Here is a 22,294-nt window from a genome sequence, read left to right as displayed (position 1 = left end):
AAATCCTCCATTGTTTCCTACTCCCTCTGGCAAACTACACACTCACCTCCAAGCCCCAGAAGGAAAAACTCAAAACAGCCACAAAATTTTAATCTTCTCCCTCCTCCTATTCTGTCCCCTCTGCTAATAAGGAAGCTTTCTCCCCTAGTGAATGAGTGGAGTTGGGGCAGTAGGTCTGTGTGTCTCATTAGAAAGGGTAAATTATGTGTCATGGTAAATTATGTCTTGTTCTCCAAGCTGGATTTCTCTCATCTGGATTTCATTAGTTTCTCAATGGAGAAACCTTTGACTCCTCACTGCATGGAAGCCCAGATAGCAGCAGTGGCCAGAATCATATTCTAACTACTTTGGCTAGATGGGAGAGTGCCCTCTCATGTCTCAGATGCAGACCTGGCCACAGCAATCCATACTTTAGTCCCATCCACATTTCACCGGGGACTGACAGTGAAGACCAAGCAGAAATGACAGCAGGCCTGCTTGCTAAGTGGGGCAAACCATCACAACCATGTTACCCCTACACTCTATAGAATCTGCTTATCCACTCCTAAGTCCGTTTCATGGTACTGGTAATTATTTTTAGAAGTTGGACTGAAAGTGGAGTGTCTCTCACTTGTGATTCCCAGCCACAACAACTGCCATGGATGTGAATTTCTAAGGGTGACAAAAGCGAGGTTCAGACTCTCCAGGCTGTGAGCAGGATATTCTTAGCAAATGGGATGCAGTCTGAGCTGAGAACAGCCTGAGCCAGATTCTTGTCACTCTCGGGGTGTGATGCAAGACAGCACTTTTCCAGCAAGCATTCACCTAATGAACTGGTTTGGTGACATTGACCTCAAAGGTCAAAATCCAGCTGAGATTCAGCTTAAATCTAAGGGTTTAAAGTGTAGTGGAGAGATTTTACTGTTTCTTTAAATGTATACAGGGGTCATCCAGGTGATCAGGCACACTCCCCATGGAGGAAGAGCTTGAATGACTAAAGAGGTATTCAACAAAGATAATAATTTTGCATTGCCAGATTATGGGGAGCAAAGGTGTTATTACAAGTCTCTTTTAGAACAGCCACCAAGATTATTTTTAATAACACTTCCTCTTCTTTCTAAACAAACAAACAAAAAACCCTCAAAAGTTGTCCCTCCCTGAAATGTTTTATTGGCTTAGTCTCTAGTCATATTGATCAGAGAGTCAGATTTGTTATAAGAATCCCACCAATGTTTGAGGTGAAGTGATGTCTTTGGCTTTGGTCAGTTTGTGAATGTATCTAGTAATATTTCAATCAAACCAGCATTACAGGAGTTCCTAGCTTGGTCTTGTGGCTAAGATGAAATGTAATGTTTGCTATCAGGTAAATATGATCATACTTAGCACTATGTAGGACTTTTTACCTTCTCAGAGTGCTTTGCAAATGTTAGGGCCAGATTTTCAAAGGCACTGAGCACTTACCACTGGGGCCAGATTTTTAAAGAACTCAACTCCCATTTAGTGAACTGGGCAAATTTTCAAACGTACTCGGCACCCAGCAGTTCCCAAGGGCTTTCACAACACAAACGTGAGATGGGTGTCTAACAGGGATGGAAACTGAGATATTGTGTGACTTGCAAAGCCAAGTAGCAAGCCAGACTCCCTGTCTAATAACTCAGTCCAGCAGCACCCAAGGCCTGTCTGATACATCATTTATCTAGGGGTTGTTTCTTCACTCGCAGGGTGTACTAGATGACCCAATAGGTCTTTTTCCATATCAATTGTCAATGATCTAACATGTAAAAATGGACTGATGGCCCAGAGGAAAAGAAAAAAAAGCTAATCTCCCAAATGTAAGAAAATGGGCAAAAGAATAATCTGTTAATCTCAAAAGCACATGAGAATGTGGTAAACGTAAATCATGTCTCTGTGCTCTTTTCCCTCAAACTATCTCAATGATCAATTAAAAACAAATTATTGCAGATTAAAAATGTATTTTTCTTTGTTTGGGATAAATTGCTTTGTTTCTTTTTTTAAATGTGGTAGTTCTTCAGATTACCATTTCATGGTGCAAGAAAGCAACCTGTGTCCTTTTAGTGCAAGTGTGTGGGGCGGGGGAGGGTATTGGAATTGGGGCGGGGGAAGGAGCCATCAAGCACTAAGAATGTAATCAGATAAAGCTAGCTGTTTGGTATTAGGGTGTTAGCTTTGTTCAAGCTGCTAGCATCTTCAATGGGCCAAAGCATTCTCTTCAGTTGTCACCCCAGCGCACCTTTTGTGTGAATAATTTCCCATTGGTATTATCCAGCGCTTGGAGTCGATAGCGGACTAGCCTCTTCGCTTGTACCATTGTTTCCAGCAAGCTTGATACATCTGCAATAAATCCAGGAGGATTTGCAAGTGGCCTGAAGACGCATGAGTGATAGAATGAGCTGATAAGGCCTGGATTCTACAGAAACAAAAGGCTTTCCATTTTGTTCTGACACGTCAGTCACTGCCTTTGAATTGATTTGATCAAGTTTTTGCCAGCTGTCTATGGTAGTTCAAGCAAGTGAAGAATTAAGCCCACAAGCTTTCTATCACCCTCTAATAAGCTTGCATATCAGTGCCAGGGATGAAAATATCTACCATGAGGTTTGTTTACTTGTTTGTTTTGATAGAGCAAGATCTTTGAAGCACTCAGAGGCCTTGTCTAGTAATGCTTTTAAGATAAGAAGACGTTAACTGAAAATTATTTAATGACTTATGCTCTTGAATAGAGTATCTTAAAAATTTGGAAGGAAGCAAGCTAACAGAGCCAGGTCTGCTTGGTGCTGGAGAGCTATGACGTATTCTGAAAAAACTAAGGCATTTGTAACGTAGATCATAGTAATTTTCTATAAATTCTTATTTTCATTTTTTGTTTATCCAGGAAAGTGTGAATCAGAAGCAGCGTCTGTTTTTCAGCTTTGTCTGGTTCACATATTGCTTTATGCTACAGTGTCAGGAGATGTTTTGAGCGGCTAGATAAATGCTAGCAGCAGGTAAAAGATTCAAGCTTATCTGACATTTGACAAAAATGAAGATTAAACTTGGTATGGTAGAAGTCAGGTATGTAAGAACAGTTTAGATGGATGGATTAAAGAGTCAGCCTAGTAAAGGCAAAGAGCTAGTGAAAAGTTGTCCTGTTTCATCTTAAACAATGTTCCTTGTGATTCCATGTATATTACACTGGAGTACAGAGACTCTCTCTCTCTCTCTCTCTGGGAGTTCTGAATCTGATTCACAATGGTGGTGTTGAGTCAAATCTAGTCTCAATATACAGTTTCAGTATTTTTGTGACAAATACGATGCACATGGGAAGACACCCGGCTAGGAAGCATTGTCTAGAGATGTGTTGTAGTCTTTTTTACTATGTTACTTGTGGCAGGGTAAATATAAAATGATTGTCTGTGAAACACAACAGAAGGGCATTACATCCACTTCAAACTGAAAATAGAAAGTTGTCCGTTTATAATTAACTTACAGTGTATTGGCAGATTTTCTGGGAGTGTCAGACAATTAAATGTTTATGGGGACAGTATTTGTCAGGATGGACATGATTTTTCAGAAGCAAAACCTTGGGTCCCCCTACATTTTTGCATATGAATAATTTGCATGCCTACATTGATGTATGCAATTATCAAAATTACACATGCAAATTGGGTATTTACACATTCAGATAGGCATCTAATCAGCTATGCTAGAGAACAATTTGCACATGCAAGATGCTTGGTTCTTGAGAGCAGTTGTGTTAATTGTACAAGCAAATATAGACAGTTTTGTGTACTGTTGCTTCAAAATTATTGATGTGAACCTTAGCATCTGGGTCCCCAACCCCCTTTTTGAATGCCCAGATGCAGGCACGAGGTAGTTTCTACTCCGTAGCAAAGCTAGAGTGTGCACATCTGCTCCTTAGCTGTCTATTAATAGTCCACCAGGTTTAGTATTTACCTGAGTCCCTGATTATCCCTTCACTTGTATTTTCCTTCCTCTCTGTCTCATAAACATCTAAGATTGTTCAGTCAGCCTCATCACTTAATTGTCTGAAGATTCTAATCCCTCCTTCGAAAAAGGAAAAGTACCATAGACCAAATTGCCAATTATTCTATTAGCACTGTTGACAGTGTGGGAGTATTTTAATGTCCTTCAGAACTCTGACACAGATCTCCCAGAGGAGAGCATGGTCCAGTAGTTAAAGCACAATAAAGAATAGCTGAGGATTTTCAACTCTACCACCAACTTTGGAAAAATTACTTATCTCTCTGCACCCTAGTTTCCCCATCTGTAAAATAAGGATAATGTATAATTCAGAGGAATGTTGTGATACTTAATTTATTGATGTTGGTAACGTGCTACAAGATCTTTATTATAATTTTAAAAATACAGAGTAAATGTAAAAAACATTCTTAGAGTGTATTATTGAGAGAAGTAGTAATAAAGGTTACTAGTGAGTTTCCACTTGAGCTTGTTTCCATTGTTGCTTTCATAAGGTTGTCTGTGCAACCTTAATTCAGCCCCTTTGTACATATGCATTATGATGTATTTCTTTACATGATCACATATTATATTTTCTTAATTACTTAATTATGGATTTCCTAACTTTTGAGTGCTTGGGACAAAAGCTTGAGTGCTTCATGTTCTTGTAATGTAGTTTTTTGTACATAATTTCCGAGGTTTTTTAAAAAGCAAACTGAAAAAACAGAAGTTCCATCATGTGGAACTATATTGACTTCCACATGGTTCATCAGTGGCATTAGAATCTTTAAATCTACAGCACAGTCTTCTGCTGCTTGAACTAACAGAGTAAATTATAGCAATAGTAGGCCACCCTCTAGAGGGAGATGAGGCACACATGTTACCCCTGGGTTTCAAAGATACTGGCAGTCAGCAGGGAGAGCACTGAGAGCACAAGTTCAGAGAGTTTCTCTGCACTCAGCTCTACTGCCCAGCACCATAGTGGGCCTTAGCTACTAGGAGGAGCAATTGCAGAGAAAGTCTGTCTCAGCCCCTGCAGCCCTGGGGTGCAGAATGCTCGGAACAGATGGAACATGAGGAGAATTTAGCTGCCAAACTCTAACAAGTCTCTACTGAGCATGTGCAAACTAAGATTTTCAGAGTGATATAACTTGGCCAAATTTAGGTGGATTTTGAGAAGGATAGTAAAAGTCATATCCCTGATACCAGCTCAATACCTTGACAAATTTCAAGTCCCTGCTGGCAAACTTTTGTGGGATTAATTTAACACAGGCAAAACGATGCATTTCCCCCTAATATTGTCCAAAATTTACCATTAGACAGACACCCCATGTGGAAAATTTCAGCCAGAATGGTTTAAGTTTGGCAAAGTTATAAGCAACGGAAAACAGGTCCTTATAATGGAAAGTGTCAGGCAACCTTAACTGTAAGCTGTGCCATAAGTGGAGGGATAGTTCAAGATAGTTACCCACTTTCCCACATAGCAGAAACCCTGGATAAAATGTCAGGAGCTAAATATGTTAGTAGTTTTGATTTGTTATCCAGATACCATCAGATTAAAGTAGCACCTGAGGATTGAGAAAAACAGCCTCTGTGACACCCTAATGGGTTTTTTCAGTTTGGTGGAATGCCTTTTAAATTCACCAGGGACATTTCAGAGGGTGGTTAGTGATCTAACCCAAATTTTGAGAACTGAAGACATTCTCACCTGTTTAGATTACTTAATTTGTTTCCACAGAATATGGGAGGAATATCTGGTAGGAGCGGAAAGAATTCCAAAACTTTGTAAGGAAACAGGGTTTAAACTTGCAGGAAACAAATGTCAGTTTGCGAAGAGTTGCATCACCTTTTTGGGATATATGGTCAGTGAGAATGTCTTGGAGCCCTAACCCCCAGAAACTGAACATTATAAAGGACTGGAAGGTTCCTAAAAACCTGGAGGAAGAGGTACAGAGGTTTGTAGGCCTCTGCAGATTCTGTAGGAGATTTGTAAAAATGTGCAGTGCCATTATACCAGCTTAGTAAGGCTATGTCTAGACTTGGAACTGGGGGCCTGGGTCCCAGCCTTAGTAGACAGGCCTGCACTAATTCTCATTGAGCTAGCACACCAAAAATAGTAGTGTACTTGTGGTAGCACAGTCAAGGGTGAGCGTCGGCATGGGCTAGCGACCCGTTCATACCACGGCATCGGGGTGGGTTTGTACTTGGGGTGATTAGTCTAAGCTGCCATGTTTCTGCAGGTATGATTCGGTTTTGAGTGTGCTAGCTTCCTAAGAGCTAGTGCAAATGTGTCTGCTGAAGCTGGGAATCACACCCCCAGCTCCAAATATAGTTGTAGGCTAACCGCAAATTTGTATATTCAGACAGTTTCTGAATCCATCTCCACAACCCAGAAGGATTCCTGTGAAGGTGGATTCACAGAGGATGGATTCTCCCATTGCTTCGGCAGATGAGTGAGATTCACAAACTGTAGATTATACATTCACAGTTCACCATAAATCTGGAAAGCACAATGCAGTTGTGGATGCTCACAGCCGGGTGGAAGTAGTGAGAATGGACTCAGCGTGCTCTTGAGAGGATATCTGGCAAGAACAGTCTAAGGATCCTGATTTACTTTCAGTGCACCAACAGGTCTACCAAAAGAGACCCAGACTGGGGAGGTTCAACACAGTTCAGGAAAAATTATCCATTGATCCGACTACCAACTTGCTGGTGTATGAAGGTAGCAAGGTTGTCTTGCCAGCAAGTTTGCAGAGAATAATACAGGGATGCCTCCATGATAACAGCGCAGCAGGCCACCTAGGATATGAAAAGGCACTGAACCTGGTATCAAACAGATTTTTTTGGATTACAGATTTTAAGGACTTTGGATACTTTTCTGTCTTGCATGTCAAGAAAGGAAAGTGCCAGCCAAGAGAGGCAGACCACTTTTAGGGGAATGACCCAGCCTAGTAAGCCCTGGGAGTTCATACAGATTGACTTAAAATGCCCACTCCCAGAAACACCAGTTGGAAATCTGTATTTGTTAGTAGTGTATGACCCTTTCCCCAACTATGTGGTGGCGTAGCCGCTGTAGGATAAAAGGACTGAGACAGTTACAACTGCACTGATGAAAAATGTAGTGTTCTACTGTGGCCCACCAAGCTGCAACAGTAGCAATCAGGGGAAATGTATATGCTGGAGTTGTGACTTGCATTACTGTTGTTTTGGTGTCCCCCCTCCTGTCTATATTGCTGTAGGCATATTCCTGATAGTACTGCTGGAATACCCCGAGAGATCTCTTTTTCCAGTTTTGTTCTGCAGTGTGATTCCAACAGAATCTAATCTGGCCTCCAATTATGCAGCTGTGTTCAGCTTCCTCTAAATCAGTATCATCTTCTCTTATAGCCATTATCTAAACATTCTGGAGTTTGTGCTCTATGACTGTATTTCTCTTACCCAGAATGGATGGCTTGCCATACTGTCAATTGTTTAAGTTCCTTGTAAATTGAACCTTATTCAGGTTCACTTTGATTTTAACAAATGCCTAAAAGTTCATGGGCCAGATCCTCAGTTAGCGTACCTGGGTGCAGCGCCATTGACTTCAGTGGAGCCTAGCCCATCTACATCTGGCCTCACATTTATAGCCCAAACTCATTTTGTATCCGTTGGATCTAAACATATAATGTTTAAAAAAATGCTTTCACTATATGGTGGCTAGAGCACAACCAAACTTATACTGGAAACTTTGGGGCTAATGGCTCTACTTTTGGTAAACTATGGGCTTTTCTGGCAACCCCATTGCAGGTATGTGTGGATCCTCTCACCAACTAGGTACTAATATTATTAATTCTTATTAATATTAATTCTCAACCCTTCTTCTTTGTTATGACTGCTGCTGGCTGATGATTTGCCTCCTCATTTCCAATCCCAAGCAACAAGATAATATTATGGACTCCACCTCTCACCGCCCACTCTCTGCCCACCTACACAAAGGGGGGGGGAGTACCAGGTGCACAGCTCCTAGTTACTGCCTCTGCACCTGCAGTAGAGATACGGGGAGGCCTTTTTACGCCCTTGGGTGACTATCCAGCCACAATCCAGCCTTATGTTATCTGACGGGTCCATAGTACAAATCTACCTAGCTGCTATAAAGGATTAAGCTTTGATAGGAAGTTTGAAGTTGTTACACTTCCTTTTGGCTCTCTCAGACTCGTACATAGAGACAGGAGCCAGTTACAGAGATTGAGAAAGAGAATACAGGCAGGCTAGATTAGAGAAAATTGATGGTTCAGTGGTTAGGGTGCTATCTTGGGAATCAGGAGATACAGGTTCAATTCCCTCCTGTGTTATAGAAGTCCTGCATCGCCTTGGGCAAGTCTGAGATTAAGCTTCAGTTTAAGATGAACCCTTGACCTCACTGAAGTCCATGGCAAAACTTCCCATGACTTTACTGGGGCCAGGATTTCACCCTTAATTGCTTTGTTTCTCAGAGCCCCATCTGTAAAGTGGGATAATACCTCTCTACACTCACAAGGGTTCTGTAAGAGTAAATACATTAAAGATAGTGAGGCACCTAATTATTACAGCAATGGGGCCATATAAGTACTTAAAATAGAAAGCAGCAGAATCAGTACTGTTTACTTTATAAATTGTTTTTTTGAGTTAGTTTGGTAAAAGCCTGGTTCAGTGTGGAAATGAAAGCAGCAATAAAAATTGTACATATCATTTGTAAAAATGGGAAATAGATAGCAGTCAATAAAATTAGAAGTTTTGAAGCATAGAAAATTGATAAGGGAAGCTAAATATATGAAGGAAAAATCCATGTCTGGTAGGGCTAAAGACAATATGAAGTAGTTTTTTAAATGTATCAGGGACAAAAGAAATCTGACCAATGTATAGGCCCATTACTAGATGGAGATGGTAAAATTGTTGATATGGATGCAGAAAAGGCAGAAGTATTCCATAAATATTTCTGTTCTGTGTTTGGAGAGAAACAGGATGGGTGTCCTCATATCATGCGAGGATAATAAACTACTTTCCAATCCATTAGTAACTAAGGAGGTTGTTAGATAACCTTTCCTTGGGATAAACATTTTTAAATCATCAGGTCTGGATAACTTACATATAAGAGCCATAAAAGAGTTGGATGAGGAGATCTGATACACTAATATTAATTTTTAATAAATCTCAGAATGCCAGGGCAATTTCATGAGAATGGAAGAGCACTAACTTCCTGCCACTATTGAAAAGGACAATCAGGATGACCTGGGTACTTAGAGGCAGGTTAGGCTGACGTCAGTCCCGGGCAAAATAATGGAAAAGCTATTATGGGATTCAATCAATAAAGAATTAAAGGATGGGAATAAAATTGATGCCTGTCAACATGGCTTTATAGAAAATAGGTCTTGTTGAATAAACATGGTTTCATTTTTTATGAGATTACAAATTTTGTTGATAAATTTCAGAGTAACAGCCATGTTAGTCTGTATTCGCAAAAAGAAAAGGAGTACTTGTGGCACCTTAGAGACTAACCAATTTATTTGAGCATAAGCTTTCGTGAGCTAGCTCTACGTGCCACAAGTACTCCTTTTCTTTTTGTTGATAAAGGTAACTAAGTAGATGGAATATTTAGTGGGAATACTTAGACTGCTGTAAGGTGTTTGACTTGATTCTATACTGCATTCTGATTAAAAATTAGCACTATACAATATAAAGCGGATGCTAAAGGGATTAAGAAGTAGCTAATGGACACAGCTCAAGTATGGACAAATATAAAGTAGATAAACTAGGCCTAAATGAAGTGAAATGGGTAACATCAGGACAAATAATTGTCAGATGGGCACATCCTACTATATTTTGGGCTACCAAATGCCAGTGATGTACAGAGAGAGGCATGGGTCTGATATTAGCAAGAAGAGCTGCTAAAAGCCTGATAGAATGGGCACCAGTTTCAGAAAGAATTGTAATAGCATTATTTACATTACATTTCCAGCAGGTGTACATTATTCGATGCTATGATCTAGCAAATCAAGCTAGCCAAGAGGAAAAGAAAACTTCTACAATCAGTTATGTAGCATAGTAGACAAGGTCCCAAAAAGGGATGTCCTTCTAGTAACTGCAGACATGAATGCTAAAGTGAGGAGCAACAATACTGTCAGGGAAGGAATTATGGGGAAACAAGGCCTTGGTGAAATGAGCAAAAATGGTGGAAAAAAAAGTGAGCCAAAAAAAAAAAGTGTCTTGCTACTGCTTTAGCATCTTCCCATGTCATTTGAATAGCTTTCAGTTCTGCTTCTGTTGTGTTTCCAAATTGTCCAGTCACTTCTTACCCTGGGGATTCCAGTCCAACACCTTCTTGTTATGTTGTTCGGTTCTATTCTCTATCTGCCCTTGCCATTTCTATTTTCATCCCATCATATCCTGTCCTATGAGTTTCTGTTTCATCCTCCTCTAAAGTGCTTCATTTATCATTTTTTCTGGTCATTTGATGTTGAGGATTTGTCTAAGGCAGCTGTTTATAAAAACTTGCCCCAATGTTGTTCAATATTTTTAGCAATGATCTGGAAGTTAATATAAAATCTCTGCTGATAAAATTTGTGAATGACACAAAGATTGATAACTATGAGGCTAGGATAGCCATACAGAGCGATTTGGATCACTTGGTCCCATTTGAATGAAATGTACTTTATACAGTCAAAAGCAAGGTCATATATGTAGGAACAAAGAATGCAGGCCCTACCTATGTAATGGGGTGAACTATCCTGGAAAGCAGTGACTCTGAAAAGCATGTAGGAGCCATAGTTCATTGAATGCATGAAGAGGGGACTAGTGAGTGGGAGTAGGGAGGAGATTTTACCTCTGGATACAGCATTGTTGAGACCAATATTGGAATAGTAGGTCCAGGTCTGTTGTCCACATTTTAAGAGTGTTGAAAAATTTAAGAGGGCGTAGAAATGAGCCACAAAATTATTCTAGGGATGAAGGAAATGCCTTATGGTGAGAGACGTAGAGCTCAATCTACTTAGTTTATAAAAAAAATATAATTGAGTGGTGACTTGATTACAGTCTATAAGTACCTCTCAGGGAGAAAATGGTGGGTTCTAAAAGACTCTTTAATTTAGCAAAGAAAGACATAACAAGAACCAATGAGTGGAAGCTAAAGCCAGAAAAATTCCAATTACAAATAAGGCACACATTTTTAACAAGGAGGGTGATTAACTATTGGAACAAACTACTAAGGGAAGTGTTGGATTCTCCATCTCTTGAAGTCTTCAGATCAAGATTGGATGCCTCTCTAGAAAATATGCTTTAGCCAAACGCAAGTTATTGGGCTCAATATAGGAGTAACTTTATTAAATTCTATGGCCTTTACTGTGCACGAGGTCAGCCTATGTGAACTGACAGACTTTTCCAGTCTTAAAAACTTTGAATCTAATTAAATAAGTTCTCCTAAAACCTGCTTCAGTCAGTGATGTATTATACTCTGGAGAGTGAAGTTAGAAACATTTGTTATGAAGTTAATATTTGAATAATGTGGCTTGAAGTTAAATAGCAGTATTCTGAAATACTTGGTGAGAGAAAATTTCAAGACTAACAGTAAACTTGATAACATTTCTTGTATTAAAAGGGTGGTGTTATATTTTTGGGAATCACCAGGTGGCGCCAATACAGATAGTCATACAAATTCTATTTAACAGAGGGTGGGATGTTGTAAAGCCCTCAGATTGACATTATGGACAGAGCTAGGCCAACGCTGAGCACGTATGAAAATTCCACCCTGAAAGTATAGGTAGTTAGATCTTGGAGAAATGCTAATTTTTTGTGGTGATGCACTTCTTTTTTAGAAGCGGAGTATGTCACTAGAAAAGTTGATTCTCTCTGACAGGACTCTTTCTTCGATACAAAGCAGCTGCCTACAGTATAGATACATAACAAGCAAACACTACATGTTTTCAAAACTTAGTTTTCTCATAGTGTCTTTAGGTAATGTAGTTTTCTTTAGGATGCAGATACACGTGCCACAACAACGTGGATTTAACAGCAACTGTCAAATTATGATTATATCTTTATTTTCACAGAAATCTCCTTTGTTGTTTTGTTGTAGAAATCAATGAGACTTTTGCTTCTCTTATAGAGATTTGATTCATCTGGTGTGTGGAGAATGAGTGACTATGACACTGAGACACTCTTGTTTTTCCTGTAGTTCCATCTGGGACACAGCCCCAAATGAGCAATGACACTTACATGCGAATAGTAACGTTTCAGGGTTGTTTCTTTAACAGCCAGTGCATCACTTAGTTCTTCTTGGGTTCCCTGGCCCCTTTCACAAGCTAAATAGCTCTGCTTGCCTGTGGTCACTCTAAATGAAAAAGAAATTACAGGAGCTGAGATCCAGCCCTTTTTCTCTGCAGGACCTCAGTTGACAGCACTTTTCTTGAACTAAAAATAGTATCTAACTGCTTCATTTGAAGAACAAAACTATTATACAGTTATGGAAACAATGATCTAGAGCAGTGGTTCTCAACCTGCAGGCTGCATGTGGCCCAGCTGTGTGCTAAAGGGCGGCAGGGTCCAAGGCTGGGGCTGCCACCTGTCCCCCTGCAGCAGGGACCAGGGTCGGGGCTGCCGACCAGCCCTGCACAACGGGGTCCAGCTTCGGGGTCTGGCTGCCGCCTAGCCCCCACACAGCAGGGTCTGGGATGGGCGCTTCTGCCTGTCCCTCTGGAGCAGGGGTCGGGGTTGGCAGCAGGGTCGTGTTGGAGCTGCCACTCGGCCCCGCACAACAGGGTACGGGGTCCCTGCTGCCCAGCCCCACCACCAGGGCTCCGCTCCTGGCCCCACTCTGTGGAGAGGTCTTTGGGCTGGGGGCACTGGGTATAGTGGGGTGTGGGAGGTGCTGTGGTTCTCAACCTGTGGCTCAGGTAACACATTGTGGGCTGCATATGTGGCCCAAAATGATTAATAGGTTGAGAACCACTGATCTAGAGACTTGAGGAAGGAAGAAAAGAAAAAATAACTGATTTGAGGAGTCTGACTGCGGTAGTTACTTACTCTTTACTCTATATGGGACTCATTGGCTCCACCACTTCAGACCTCAGATCTGCACTTTTAGCATAACAGAAAAAATTTCCCTTCAAATTTTCTCATCCTACTTTGAGCAGTGTCTTCTGCTTCTGTTCGTGTGAGGAAATGAGGCCACCTTCATACAATCCAATACCTCCCCCTTCTCGCCTTCCAGAAATGATAGGTCAGGACACAGGCAACAACAAAATCAAGCAGAGGAAAAATTCCAAGTGAGGATAGATTTGGCCATAGTGTAATATTTCCTTCCTGATTTCAGCCAGATGGACAATAGCATGAGATATATCCTTTTCTGCCCTAGACATAAAAGAGGGAGTGTTGATATCTTTGTCCTATTTCTATTTTTTTCCTGGACAATAAAATTAAACAAAAGGGCGTGTTGGTATTTGTTGGATTTTGAGAAAAGTGATGGACCCTATCCATCTAACTAAAGTCTGAAAATAGTCTTTCTGGGCCAGTTAAAAACAATCAACAACAAAACCTCAACACGCTCCCAGACTGCAGCTTCCCCAGGATGGAGCTCCTATGTGTTATACATGTTAAACATGTCCTATTCAGAGCTGACTCTGACTTTGTGCCCTGGGCCAGGTGAAAAGACTTTTCCAAAAAAAAAATTAAAAAGTATATCTGAAATTGAAATTTCTACCAGGAAGATGGTTCTGAGGTTTTATAGGAGGTCAGCATTATTGTGCCTTTAAAAAACAGTGTTTGTTATGTTCTTTTTTTAAAAAAAGCTAAAAGAAAAAAAGAGGGGGAAAGAGTTCTTTTATGGTCCTATTTTATCTTTTTTTTTTTTTTGTCTTCTTTTTCAGTCGACTTTTTGGCAAAATACTGCATCTTCAGCCAGGAGAAGTTGGCTAAGTACAAAAGGTCTTTTGAAGCGGTAAGTGTAAATTCAGACTTCTTTTCTTTTCTTTCTTCCTTTTTTTTTTTAATACCCCTCTCCCCTCTCCTCCTGTGTCAGTAGACAGTTAAGCAGAAATAATAAGCACCATTGCTTGCAGTACACGTCCCATGAATTACTCTGACATCAAATGTAACTTTAGAATGGAGGCACGCTTTATTCTCTTCGGCGAACTGTTCCCCTGTCCGTTCTTTATTTACATGTCGTGAGCCTTAGTGCTGCACAGCCAGTCAGAACGAACACACATACACACACGCACACACACACACAAAGAAGGGAGGCCATTAAACAAATTAAAAGGGATGGGGATGACTAATACAGTACTCTTGGAATCTGCAATTTGATTAGTCTGAGTTTAATACACAAAAGCAGCGCCGAAGCAGGAGGGGAGTCGAAGTGCTCTTTAATAACCTTCCACAATTAAATTATGGTGATGAATTTAACTATTCTGTGCTTCTAAAGGGGTCTTATTATCTGATTGACTGTGAAAGAAAGTCAGTATTTAACCAGGCTTCTTGAGTCCAGCTATCAGGAGACATACAGTAGTTTTATGCTTTAACAACTCCTTTTTTTTTTTTTTTTTGCATGCCTCTCCCTATTTAAATTCATTTGTGATTGGAGAATGATGGCTCTTATGGTTATTCCACTGCGTTTGATATGACAGGGCACGATAACCCTTTTACTGCTCTACTCAGAGAGCTAGGACTAAAATAAAATGATTGTGTTTTGTCTCCCGGTTGATATTTTCATTTTAAAATTGTATAACTTCACTGTGCTTTTCACCATTGTCTGATGATACATCATTTGAATGCAGACATATACACCTTTACCATCTTCATTCATGACTTTAATATATTCTGAGACCTCATATTTCTTTCTATCCTCTCACTCACTCACTTCACTGTCCGTTTAGCATATGCTGAATGCCTAGTGAATGGTTGTAAATTCAAAGTATCTATATAAACAGAGCAATGAAATACATTCTTCAAAATATCACATTTGTTTTATTGCCTGAGCTTAATGACTATGTCTGCTTTAGCGGCAGAGTCCTGTGGTACCTTACAGACTAACAGACGTATTGGAGCATAAGCTTTCGTGGGTGAATACCCACTTCGTCGGATGCATGTAGTGGAAATTTCCAGAGTCAGGTATAAATATGCAAGCAAGAATCAAGCGAGGGATAACGAGGTTAGTTCAGTCAGGGAGGATGAGGCCCTCTGCTTTAGTTCTTTAGCCATCTTCCCTTACAGACTTCAGTGTTAGTCTGAGGTCAAGATCAGGTAGCTACCTTTATACGAAATAAGAGAGTGTAATAGAAGCAGAATCCAAGTATTAGAGCCTGTGATACTGCTTTTACCTTTCTCACTAAGGGTGAAAATCCTTTGATCTTCACAGCAGGGTTTTGCCTTAATATTTTAAGTAGATCTAGGTAGATGGGGGTAAAGAGACCACTATGCTGGACAGTCATTCATTTAGGCCCTGATTGTGAAACCCATTTGCATGCGGAGTTGTCCCTTTTTCTGCGAGTATCCTCGTTGAAGAAAATAAGACTACTGGTGGAGTTAAGGAACTGTTCAACTTGAGTCAGCGTGGTAGAATCTGGCTCTGAGTTTGTTTTTGCGTTCAGTGTTTAACATGAGGGGCTCGGCATTACTGTCCCTATTGTAATACTGTCCCTTTCAGTCCCCTCTGGAACTGAGAATGCTGAAGGGTCGCCTTCAATGTACTGCGCAATACCCTTTCTCCCCTCAAATATTCTAAGGGCCAAATTCTGAGTCTTTATTCAACTTTTACTATGCCCACTACATCAGTGAATAAGGACTGAGGGCAAGATTGTAGCTAGCCCTCTGCAGCTACACAGGGGAGTAAAGAGGCATAAAAGCTCCACCACACGTGTTCTCTTGAGAAGTTCACCTGGATTGCTGCTGTGTGGGCAGGTGAGAGAGTGAGCCGAGCCCTGGGGGAGCAGCTCATGTTTGTTTGTGTTTGTTCTGTTTTTTTGTGAAATTTTCAAGCATTCACAAAAGAAATGTGACGTCAAAATACCGTTTCATCCAGCTCAGGAATTACTCACCATGAAGAGAGAAGCTAAAGCCCATGCAGCTGAGAAGTGCACAGTGAAAGTCAGCACTGCATGTAAAGGTGGCTTTAAGCCACCTTTGCAGAACCTTTATCCTAGACCAGTTATGCCCCAGGGTGGTCCCCTGGCATAAGTTAGAGCAGCCTAAAGGTTGATCTAGTTTATGTGGACTACCAATTGTCCCAAAGAGCTGTTAAGGTAACTGAGGATTGTTGAGTCACAGGGAAGCCCTGGCCATACCTGTTTTCTTGTACTCTTGTCCCTTACATTGGCTGCAGGGAGGGTTGGAGCATGTGAACCATTATGTTGGTTCTGTGTCACGGGAGGAGACCCCTACATTGAGGTGATCCTCCCATGGCCAGTTAATCCAATTTTAGGGCTGCTTTGCACTGCTGCTGTGATTCAAAGTGGCCTCAACAAAGCTGCAGCCCTATCAGTTCTGAAAGTCTTCCTGCTTAGTTATTATCATATTTCAATATGCCATTTATAAATGTTTGGCCAGATCTTCAGGCAGTATATATCTGTGTAGCTCTACTGACTTCAACAGAGCTTTGCCATCCTACACCAGTTGAGAATCTGACTCTTTGTTTTTAAGCAATACTTTTATTAACAATTGTATATTTTTACCTGTGCGAAGTGGCAGTTGAGAGCAGCATCTTTTACCAAGGACACTGGAAGGAAAAGAGTTTGATACTTCACGGGAAATTTCATCTTCCAACAGTAAAATTCTTCCTCTGCTTATTAAGCTAATATTAACCCAAGATGTGATTGAACCAATTATAAACAGTCAGACATGTCAGTTTTCAGCAAGATGCCAGCAAGAGATTTGGAAATACAGATTTTAATAGCATAAAAATAAATTTCAAGTAGAATTCCCAATTTGTACTTAGTGAAAAGGGCATCTCACCACATGAACTCTTAGGATGCTGTGCTGAGCAACATTTCCTTTAAGAAGATTGTGCTCCCAAATTAACTTGTTCTGATGCTAAGCATAGCAGAAACAGTGCTGCTGCTAAAGCAGAACAATTGCTTTTCCTTTGTAGTCTGCCTGCTGGTTTGTTCAGTCCTGCTTTGTGTTCCAATCCTTGGCTGAGTCTGGGACAGTGGTTCAATAACTGTGAAGCTCTGTGTTTAGATCCTAGCCAAATCAGTGACACACAAAATAAGGGCAAGCAGTGAATCCTGAATGTTTCAGGTCTGTGAAATCAGTTGTCAGAATAAATGAGCCAAAGTCCTGTATTTATTTTACTGTTTTATGCACCCAGCACCTTTGATTCTGGGTATTTAATGTATATTTTCAGCTAGCAACACACCACCTTAAGTTAAATCCCACACTGTGGGTAGCGAAAACAGGTCCTTCTCTGTACCATTCCAGCCCACCTTAGGAAAAACCTTGACAGAAATAACCCATAGTCAAATGCAAAAAAAGATGATGAGCAATTTTACGTGTCTTTGCCAAAAGAACTTCAAAATACAAAGTTGTGCTCAAACTATTGAAGAGTTTGGCTGAAGGCGTAGTGGAAGGAGGATTTTAAATATGGACACAGAAACTCTCTAGCTCACCATGTAAGGGAACAGCATAAGATGTATATTAAGTATAAATGAGCCACTAAAGAATAGTGTGCAAAATGTAAATATGTTCAACATTCTCAGAGAAGGGTAGGGGGATCATACCAAACACTAGCACCGTGGCACTAAACATTAGAAAAGGGGATTTAAAACAAGGAGGAAGCTTATCAAAAAGGCAAATGGAGAAATTTAAATCCTTAGACTCAGCATGAAGGCTACCATGATAGAGTCAGAAACGCATTCATGCCCCTAAGGAAGCAGGAAGACAAGAAATTAACAGTATGGTTAAAGGGAAAGTTACAAGAGGGTAAATGAACTAAACAGGTATCAATTAAAAAGAAGTCCTGTCAGGTTCCCCCCGAATGGTGTGCATGAATTGCCATGCCCTTGCTGTACTACACACAGATGTGTGCCTGCTGCCTGGAGGATCTGTCTTCCACTAGATTTTTCCCTCATCTGCCTCTGGTGGTACCAGTTGGGAGGGAAAATGAACACAAGGGCCCCCCACTTTCCCCAGCTGCATCCACTGCTGCCAATCTGTAAGGAGGTGTGGCACCAGGGCTCCCCCTTCCTCCTCTTCTCTCCTTCCCTTTCCTTTTCTCCCTCCTTTCCCCTCTTTCTCTCCCTTTTTTTTTACCCTTCTGGGGGTGAAAATATACATGTATAAAATTAGAGTAAGAGCTCTGAAATAATTGTAATTGTTGGAATGATTTTTTGTTGCAAAACTTCGTAGTTAATTGACTTTGAATGCCTTGTTAATATTCATTTTGTATTTTTAGTGTTTGTATTTTGGTTAATGAGAACTGTCCCCTTAAGAACAGGATGGGAGCCTGTGTTGTAGTATGCTTGAGAGACTGAGAGCAATGTGAAGAAGATTTTGCCTGTATGCAGAGATTGGAAGATCCTGCTCCAAAAACATCAGAATTAGACTTAATAAACTTATCGTTCCAGAAAGCAAGACTCATTCTTAAAGATGCAACGTTAGCTCTTAGCAGGGGACTAACTCAGGGTGTTCGTAATGTGCTACAGAGCCTTTCATCTGTAGGTCACCAGTTTGACTCCAGAGTAGCTAATCAGGGTTTAAAAATTGTTCCTAAATAATGGATGCTTGGTACGCTCCAGTTCCAAGTCCCTCAACATAAACCACCACTGTTAAGTGCACTAGATTGCAAGTTCTTTGGAGTACAGAGTTTTTGGACAGTGCCTAGCACAATAGAGCCCAGGTCTCCAGTGGATCCTCTAGTGCAGTGGCTCTCAACCTTTCCAGACTACTGTACCCCTTTCAGGAGTCTGATTTGTCATGTGTATCCCAAGTTTCACCTCACTTAATAACCACTTGCTTACAAAATCAGATATAAAAAGACTCACAGCACACTATTACTGACAAATTGCTGACTTTCTCATTTTTACTATATAACTATAAAATAGATCAATTGAAATATAAATATTGTACTTACATTTTGGTGTATAGTGTATATAGAGCAGTATATGAAATTTTAGTTTGTACTGACTTCACTAGTGCTTTTTATGTAGCCTGTTGTAAAACTGGGCAAATAACGAGATGAGTTGCTGTACCCCCTAGAAGACCTCTGCATACCACCAGGGGTACTTGTACCCCTGATTGAGAACCACTACTCTAGTGAGTGCTCCTGCAGCAGAAGCCAAAATTGCATTACTCATGATAAATGTATGAGTTGGCTACACTGTAATCTCTCTCTCTCTCTCTCTCTCTCTCTCTCTCAGAGGCAGGAGGAGTTCAAAAATCAGAAAACAGACCAAAACCTGGATCTGATCTTTTTTTAAAAGCTAAACCATACTTTTTGGGCCAATCTCCTGATTTTGGAGCCTGATTCATGATTTTTGAGCATTTAAGGTTGGCAATACCAAGCTTGGCCTTTTCCTACATTCCTGTGCACTTTTTCCATTCGATTTTTGCCATAAGAGGCGGCTTCCTCCAGTAGGTTGCAAAATGCAAGTACTTGGAATTGACTCCTAGGTAACAAGTGGTGACGGTCTCCCAGCACACTGTCATACTGGCTCCCACACTTACAGTTAAGCTCACTGAGATGCACTGCCTATCAATGAGATCACAATGTCTGAGTCTGACAAAAGCCTTTGTTCCTAATACGTTGCCAAAACTTATTCCAGCACAGCTTGAAACAGTGTAGGGGAAATTCTGACCCCTGTAGCATTGCCAGCCTCAGGGAGACCCATGTCAGCCTGCTGTACGGGGACTGTTTGCACGAGTTAAAAACTTATTTGGGGACAGCTTTCAGCCCATGTGCATAGTTTTCAAATTTTTGATGAGGTTTTCAAAACCTCATTTTGACCAGGTTGTCCCCTTTTTCCGGTGGAGCCCAGCTCTTTAAATGATCATTTTGCTGCACAGTATGTAAGTAGAGTCCGAACTGAATCCTGCCTCATTCACGGTGCATTCCTTGATTGCATTCAGGGAGGTTGGGCTTTTCGGCTTCATTTGCTGTTTGCCACTGTACTGCACAGTGAACAAAGCAGGGACTTTTAAAGACCTGCCTCATTTAGGATAAAACTCACCTGTAAGCAGAGGGGCCAGCACAAGATCCATGCACCACATAAGCCCTGGCTATGTTTTACTGTGTCACATATGTCATTTATAATGGCATATGTACCACTTACTAAAAGGTGAATTCGTTACCAGTAGTAGTTGATGTGCACGTGTTCAGTGCTGTAAAGACCTGAACATGCAGTGTTTCTGAGGTAGTAATGGAACACTGTTCACTATGATGCCATACTTATTTTTGTTAATAGTTTATGCAGTTCATTGGTAGGCAATCATTAAAGTAATTTTTTTTACAGCAAAAGGGAGCTACCATGCAGGCAGGTGCTGAAAGCAATGAATCAGGTGAATGTAATGTGACAGCTCCACCGCTTATAACTTTCCAGTATTGAAGCTAAAGTATAAACCACAGGCTAGAGAGGCTGTAAAGGTCAAAAGTTCAGCTCTGCTCTAAAAGTTAAAAATGTGTCAAATCACCGGTTGAGAGGGTGTCAAATCATAGATTTGCTACTTTCATATAAAGCTTGAATATTTTCTAATATCTCAAGTTATAAGCTGTTCTCCACAGAAAGAAAGGTAGGTGTTTGAAGTTGGAAAACCATGATTTTCCCCATTACAAATGTTTCTGCTCAAAAACTGGAATATTTCACATTGGGGAAACTTCATGAAAACATGTTCTATGTTTGTGTACAAATTGTTTTCATTTTTGCAAGTAAAACTGTATAGGAGAAATTTCACCCTGAGCTGAATTTGAAAATTCCTTGAAATTTCACGACATTCTCAATTCTCTAGTGTGAGAATTAGCAAAGTGTATTAATTGAAATAGATAGTCTTGTACAGCTCTAATCCATGGAATGCATAAAATCACAGTGCAGTACTGAACACAATTTATATCCAGTGCATTCAACAGCTGTACTGTGATATGCTGATGCTAGTTATTCTGAATGTGTGAGTGTGTGTGTGTGTATCTGAGTGTGTTTGTGTGTGAGTGTGTACACTCACACTCACACACACACACACACACATAAATAGTAGTTTCTAAGTTACCAAACTCTTTAAGATAAACTTGAACTAAAGATCCTGACCCATGGCTTAGGAAAGCTCCATTTTTGAGACTCCATCACGGTCCTCCAGCTCCCTCCAAATGTGTTTCCCCTGTGCATATCTGTCATTGCAATCACAGTACGGTTCACCCAGCTGGGAAGGCCAACAAGCTGCTGCCTTTGGGGCTGTCTGCCAACGATGGTCTGTGGAGCAGACAGCAGGGAGTGCTGATAGTGCAAAATGGTCGGCTCCCTCCCTTCTGCCTCTCTTCTTGCCTCTTTTTACTCTTCTTGAAATTGAAGCACAAAAGAAAATTCTACTTTTCAAGACTGTTCAGTTTGCATTTGCTTGCAAAGTGTTTTCAACTGAACAGTCACTTTCTGTGCAGGCAGTGACAGCTCAATCGGGGGGTAAGGTTTTCTTTCAGTCCTTGTCATGTTAGGCCATGTCAAATTAGACATTTGGGATTTTTTTTTGTCTTGCATCATGGACTAAGATGCCAAACATTAGGAAACAAACTAAATGTTTGCATCTCTTCACAGCTTGAATGCATCCCATACCTTGCCAGTGTTCTTGTGCATTATAGAATCGGGGAGCACATTCTTCTTCATTCATGGACCTCTTAAATCCCATATTTCTGAGAAGTCTTCCATTCTTAAGCATCTGTCTAGACCAAAGGCATATTTTAAGGGGTTTACTAAGCTGCTACTCTTACAAATCAGTGACTTGGGCTATGAAGTTGATTGAAGTAGCGTATTCAAATTTCAGGATGTCCCTTTTTTTCATTTTTAGGTTGCTATTACTTCATTCCCTCTTTAGTGTACTTGCTACATTATGGCACTAATTTAACTGTGGATAAAAATTTGCACAGCTGTTGAATTTCTTGGGAGGGAAATCAAGGTTTGGATGATTACATGAAACAAGAAATATCTTGGTATTTCACCCTTGAGGTTTTCACTTTTTTTCCCACAAAAAAACAAAAATGCATTTTTTTTTTGCCAGACGTCCTCATCAAATGATTTCAGAGACTTCTAGACACTAGTTCTGTGGCAGAAAAGGCCAGCAACCTCTCCTGCCATTAAGACCTAGATCCTGCTAATACTTAAGCATGCAGTCTTCTTTGTCATAAGAGTGACATTCACAA

General features: G+C 40.6%; 1 protein-coding gene across 3 annotated transcripts in view; it reads left to right on the top strand.

The window, feature by feature from the left end:
- Positions 1 to 22,294, top strand: part of C1H12orf42 (chromosome 1 C12orf42 homolog) — a 250,855-nt gene that overhangs the window by 184,703 nt on the left and 43,858 nt on the right. For all 3 annotated transcript variants that reach the window (XM_073323530.1, XM_073323517.1, XM_073323524.1), the window contains one exon: positions 13,830 to 13,900. In XM_073323530.1, the coding sequence (XP_073179631.1) occupies positions 13,830 to 13,900 (71 nt within the window). The remainder of the gene's footprint in view (positions 1 to 13,829; positions 13,901 to 22,294) is intronic.

This window comes from Lepidochelys kempii, chromosome 1 (genome assembly GCF_965140265.1).
Source record: "Lepidochelys kempii isolate rLepKem1 chromosome 1, rLepKem1.hap2, whole genome shotgun sequence".
NCBI classification, from domain to species: domain Eukaryota; kingdom Metazoa; phylum Chordata; order Testudines; family Cheloniidae; genus Lepidochelys; species Lepidochelys kempii.
Note: the sequence above shows the minus strand (reverse complement) of the source record. Positions and strands in the feature narration are given on the sequence as shown.